Raw genomic sequence first — 6,000 nt, 5'->3', positions numbered from 1 at the left:
TGGCCAAGATGTAAAAATTTCATAAATGACCAGCATGGTCAAAAAATCACAGTAGTTGTCGAGGGTGCAGCAAGTCAGCACCTCAGGAGTAAATGTCAGTTGGATGAATCCTGATGAATCCTGGCTGTCACCAGTCCACCTGGTCACCCTGCTGCTACAATTTCAACGGTTCCGCCATGCGGCGAGGGAACCCTGGCCTGTTCACTGGACGTGCTACGTTGTCCCAGACCTGCTATTTTCAACTCTCTCTCCCTCTACCGCACCTGATGTCTTGACCTCTGAATGCTCGGCTATGAAAAGCCAACTGACCTGTTGCACCCTCTACAAGCACTGTGATTATTATTGACCCTGCTGGTCATCTATAAACGTCTGAACATCTTGAACATTCTGGCCTTAAATGGCCATGTGCTCTTATAATCTCCACCAGGCACAAACAGAAAAGGACTGGCCACCCATCAGAGCCTGGTTCCTCTCTAGGATTCTTACTGGTTTCCTGCCTTTCTAGGGTGCTTGCCTAGCCACCATGCTTCTACATCTGCATTGCTTGCTGTTTGGGGTTTTAGGCTGGGTTTCTGTATAGCACTTTGTGACATCTGCTGATGTAAAAAGTGCTTTATAAATACAATTGATTGAATGCATCTTCTTTCTGGAAAGAAGAAGACTTGATTATTTTTTGACTGAAACAAAATATATATATCCGTAGCTACAGTATGCAAATATAAAAATGACTTGTTTATATACAGAGAAATGTGTTTGTCAACATGAGTATGATACGATGCACATAAAATGTATCAGCAAGCCAGTATTTATGTCAGTACTACGTTTTTTTATTTTAATAAAAGTGCAAGTTTTAGCTAGCATACAAGTAAAAAAAGTAAACAAAACAGTGTAATATGTATTTACATCTTGGCTATCAGCCTGTACCAAATGGTAGACATGGTAGGGGGGGGTCGTCCCCTGTGGCATGCTGGTGTAAGAGGAAAGTGGCTCCATATTTCCAAAAATAATACTGTATATTATTAAAAAAACTCTTTTAAACATTTTTAAAAAATGTGACAATATGAAAATGTGACTTTATGGAAAAAAAACAACTTAAATCGTTTTTCAAATCTAGAAATGTCCAGTGGCATTGGTTTTCCAGTAGACAGGTGTGCCTCGTCTCTAATTGGCTTTCTGTGGAGCCATTAGTTTCTGTCCTATTCTCTGGTTGGACAGAGGCAGGTGTAGGGGCAGGGAGGTGGTGAGGGTTGTGTCCTTTACTTCCTAGCCCCCCAGTGCAGCCAAAGCATAGCACCTGACCTGGCCATGGGTCATAATGATGACCTCAAATGTCAGAGATCAAAGGGAAAGTCTTGCTCACCCCTAGGTGGTGGATTTCTTCTCCCATTCCTGTGTGTGCAGAGAGAACAGCATTAATACCAACCATGATAGTTTCTGTATTTTACATTGTTTGAAGTTATTAAGTTGTTCTCATGGCGCTTCATATAGCTCCAATTAATTCATTTGAGACGTTACATTTCTTCAGCCTAATCCATGAAAACAGGCTCAAAACAAAAAATAATTGTGCCTTTAAAGTGGTGGTCACCAACCTTTTCTGAGTCAAGATCACTTTCGGAGTCAAAATGCAAGCCGAGGTCTTACCGCTCAGATATAAAAAAAAAACATGACTTAAAAAATGTAAACCTATGCAGCATTAACCTAATAAAAACAGTTCTGCAGGAATGAGGTTTGTGCAGTAGGCCTAATACATTATCACAGCATATTGGCTATGCTTGCCCTGACAATATTGTTCTTCTCAGACTATATTATATTTCAAAACTTGAGCTACATGATAACAAAATTGATCAGTTTTATTACTTGCGAGGCACTGCTGAGCATACATTTAAATAATGTACTTTTTTTATTTTACCAGACTAAATGGTACCTGCATGCAGCTGACGGTCAGTCTCAGCAGAGGGAGGGAGAAAACAGCAGAGGGTTTGCCTCTCAAAGTCCCTGCTCTCTCCCACCGGTGAGATTGACCAGAGAGAAGGGACAATGTCTTTCGCCTGATGACAAAACTCGAGAAGAACCACATTTCACATTCATACACAAATGAATGTTGTTGTTCCTTTGAAGTTAAATATTCCTCAATATTAAAATAGACACGACGAGCCGCTAATAATAAAAATGCAGGCCTATCAATATACTTGGCTACTCATTCAATGCAGCTGTAGCGCTGGTTGTAGGGAGAAGCACATTTGTAAAGGTGTTGGAAAAAAACAGTGTTGAAAGTGCTGAATAAAAACTTAAACACAAACTCACTCTTTGCTGTTTTCTTTGACTGTCTCTCTCTGGTCATGGTTTAAAAAAGTAATGAAATCTCACATAGGCTAGTATCAACTTTGCTGTGGGTGGGGTTGTGGAAGCTGCAGGCACAGTGATATGAGCTATCCGATTGGTCAGTAGTAGGTGCTTTGATTTAGCTCTCCATGTCCAAATCAAATGGTTCAAAATGGGGACACTTTGCCTACCCGGCATGTAGGGCAGTTGATTCAAGTACACCTACCGCCAACAGCCCAAGACGAGAAAAAAAAAAGAGAAGCTCAAGGCTTTAATTGTTGGATTTCCACAGAAATGTTTGTAGATTGACTGATTGGTGACCACTGATTTAAAGTACTGGTTCTCAAACCTCTCCTCAGGGACCTCCAGACGTTTTCACACTTGTTGTAGCTCCGAACTAGCTCACCTGATTCACTCAACTAGTCAAGAGCTTGATAAGTTGAATCAGATGTGCAAGCTCAGGAATAAATAAAATACATGGAATGGCTGGGGGTCCCTGAGGAGAGGTTTGAGAACCACTGCTTTAAAGGATGTCAATCTCAGAGGCAGTCTTACATTTTGCCTCCTTTCCTCTGGCCAGTGTAAGAATAGTAAGTCAGAGTAAATGTACAGTGGCAAGAAAAAGTATGCGAACCATTATGAAATAGTTGGAAATCTGCATAAATTGGTCATAGAATTGTATCGGATCTTCATCTAGGTCAGAACAATAGCCAAACACAATCTTCTTCAACTAATAACACAAACAGTTATATGTTTTCAAGTCTTCATTGAACACACCGTGTAAACATTCACAGTGCAGGGTGGAAAAAGTGAACCCTTGGATTTAATAACTAACAATTCTTACTCTTAGGTCTTCTGAGATGTCTTTTGTTCGAGGCATGGTTGATACCAGGCAATGCTTCTCGTGAATAGCAAACTCACATTTTTTGAGTGTTTTTTACAGGGCAAGGCAGCTCTAACCAACATCTCCAATCTCGTCTCATTGATTGGACTCCAGGTTAGCAGACTCCTTACTCCAATAAGTATTTGGAGAAGTCATTACCCTAGGGGTTCACATACTTTTTTCAACCTGCACTGAATGTTTAAATTTTCTATTCAATATGGAAAAATACAATAACTTCTGTGCTATTAGTTTAAGAACAATATGTTTGTCTATTGTTTTGACTTAGATGAAGATCCGATAAAATTTGATGACAAATTTATGCAGACATCCAGGTAATTCCAAAGGGTTCACATACTTTTTCTTGCCACTGTATGTATGTGAGTAAATTAGTCAAATGTGTGATCATATCAACAACATACAATACATTAAGAAGACCTGTTTTTTTCCATGACTGATTGACCAGGTGATTCCAGATCAAAGCTATGGTTCCTTATTGATGTCACTTGTTAAATCCACTTCAATCAGTGTATGGTCCAACCAAAGGACATCCATCCAACTCAAAAAGTGCACACATCAATGACCTTTAATATGTGGGTTCTCCTTCATTATAGATCCAAATAAAGTACTCAAATGCCTGTGTGTGGGGGGGACGGACAATAACCTCTGACCTTAGCCTTCTGCAGGACGTTGCCTTTGCTGGATGCCATGATTGACAGGGGTCTATTCTTTAGCGCGGTGGCGGAGTTGACAGGAGGGGAGTCGCCATAGTTTGTGGGGGGAGAGGGAGTCTGTGGGGGACCCATGGTTGCTGCTTTCGCCTGTAACAAGAAAGTCAAGAACTGAATGCTTATTCTGAATGTTAGCTAGTTAACTTAGTGATGCTGAGGGGCGTACTGCAATGCAAGCTAGATCTACTCAGGGTTTTCTCAAGATTCCTAGCTTCAGTTAGCTTCACATTCCAGCTCAAGCTTCATCCGTATTACGACGTTGGATATTGCTCGTCTGCCAGCCGCTAACTCCAGTTGGCTTGTAACTGCACGTGCACGTGTGGCTAGTCAAACGCCAAACTCTTCATTGAGACTAGAGGTCGATTGATTATGATTTTTCAACGCCGATACCGATTATTGGAGGACCAAAAAAAGCCGATAATGACAATTACAACAATACTGAATGAACACTTATTTTAACTTAATATGATACATCAATAAAATCAATTTAGCCTCAAATAAATAATGAAACATGTTCAATTTGGTTTAAATAATGCAAAAACAAAGTGTTGGAGAAGAAAGTAAAAGTGCAATATGTGCCATGTAAGAAAGCTAACGTTTAAGTTCCTTGCACAGAACATGAGAACATATGAAAGCTGGTGGATCCTTTTAACATGAGTCTTCAATATTCCCAGGTAATTAGTTTTAGGTTGTAGTTATTATAGGAATTATAGGACTATTTCTCTCTATACCATTTGTATTTCATTAACCTTTGACTATTAGATGTTCTTATAGGCACTTTAGTATTGCCCGTGTATAGCTTCCGTCCCTCTCCTCGCCCCTACCTGGGCTCGAACCAGGAACACTTCGACAACAGCCACCCTCGAAGCAGCATTACCCATGCAGAGCAAGGGGAACAACCACTCCAAGTCTCAGAGCGAGTGACGTTTGAAATGCTATTAGCGCGCACCCCGCTAACTAGCTAGCCATTTCACATCGGTTACACCAGCCTAATCTCGGGAGTTGATAGGCTTGAAGTCATAAACAGCGCAATGCTTGAAGCATTGTGAAGAGCTGCTGGCAAAACGCACACAATTGCTGTTTGAATGAATGAACGAGCCTGCTGCTGCCTACCATTGCTCAGTCAGACTGCTCTATCAAATCATAGACTTAATTATGTCATAATAACACACAAAAATACAAGCCATTGGTCATTAATTTGGTCCAATCCAGAAACTCTCATCTCGAAAACAAAACATTTATTCTTTCAGTGAAATACGGAACCGTTACGTATTTTATCTAACGGTTGGCATCCCTAAGTCTAAATATTCCTGTTACATTGCACAACCATTAATGTTATGTTATAATTACGTAAAATTCTGGCAAACTAGTTCGCAATGAGCAAGGCGGCCCAAACTGTTGCATATACCCTGACACAATTTCACTTGGTTAATATTGCCTGCTAACCTGGATTTCTTTTAGCAAAATATGCAGGTTTAAAAATATGTACTTGTGTATTGATTTTAAGAAAGGCATTGATGTTTATGGTTAGGTACAGTCGTGCAACGATTGTGCTTTTTTCGCAAATGTGCTTTTGTTAAATCATCCCCCGTTTGGTGAAGTTGGCTGTCTTTGTTAGGAAGAAATAGTCTTCACACAGTTTGCAATGAGCTAGGCGGCCCAAACTGCTGCATATACCCTGACTCTGTTGCAAGAGAAGTGACACCATTTTTCCTAGTTAACCTGTTGCGACTCTAGGGGCAGTATTTTCATTTTTGAAAAAAAAAACGTTTCCGTTTTAAAACAGGATATTTTGTCAGGACAAGATGCTAGAATATGCATATAATTGACTTTGGATAGAAAACACTAATGTTTCCAAAACTGTAAAGATATTGTCTGTGAGTATAACAGAACTGATGTTGCAGGCGAAAGCCTGAGAAAAACCCAATCCGGAAGTTCCCCATATTTTGAAAGCGCTGCGTTCCAATGAGTCCCTATTGAGCTGTGAATGTGCTATCAACCAGCGTACGCTTTCTACGTATTTCCCAAGGTGTCTACAGCATTGTGACGTAGTTTTACGCATTTATG

The 6,000-nt window shown here is 40.2% G+C and overlaps 1 protein-coding gene across 3 annotated transcripts in view; it reads right to left on the bottom strand.

Moving 5' to 3' along the window:
* Positions 1 to 805: 805 nt before the first annotated feature.
* afap1l2 (actin filament associated protein 1-like 2) overlaps positions 806 to 6,000 on the bottom strand; it is a 124,993-nt gene continuing 119,798 nt past the window's right edge. For all 3 annotated transcript variants that reach the window (XM_035744951.2, XM_035744940.2, XM_035744960.2), the window contains exons 18-19: positions 3,874 to 4,023; positions 806 to 1,389 (exon numbers count right to left, since the gene is read on the bottom strand). In XM_035744951.2, coding sequence (XP_035600844.1) covers positions 1,363 to 1,389; positions 3,874 to 4,023 — 177 coding nt within the window. In that variant the 3' untranslated portion in view covers positions 806 to 1,362. The remainder of the gene's footprint in view (positions 1,390 to 3,873; positions 4,024 to 6,000) is intronic.

Source organism: Oncorhynchus keta, chromosome 3, assembly GCF_023373465.1.
Source record: "Oncorhynchus keta strain PuntledgeMale-10-30-2019 chromosome 3, Oket_V2, whole genome shotgun sequence".
In the NCBI taxonomy this organism is placed as follows: Eukaryota; Metazoa; Chordata; class Actinopteri; order Salmoniformes; family Salmonidae; genus Oncorhynchus; species Oncorhynchus keta.
This window is presented reverse-complemented; position numbering and strand designations above follow the sequence as displayed.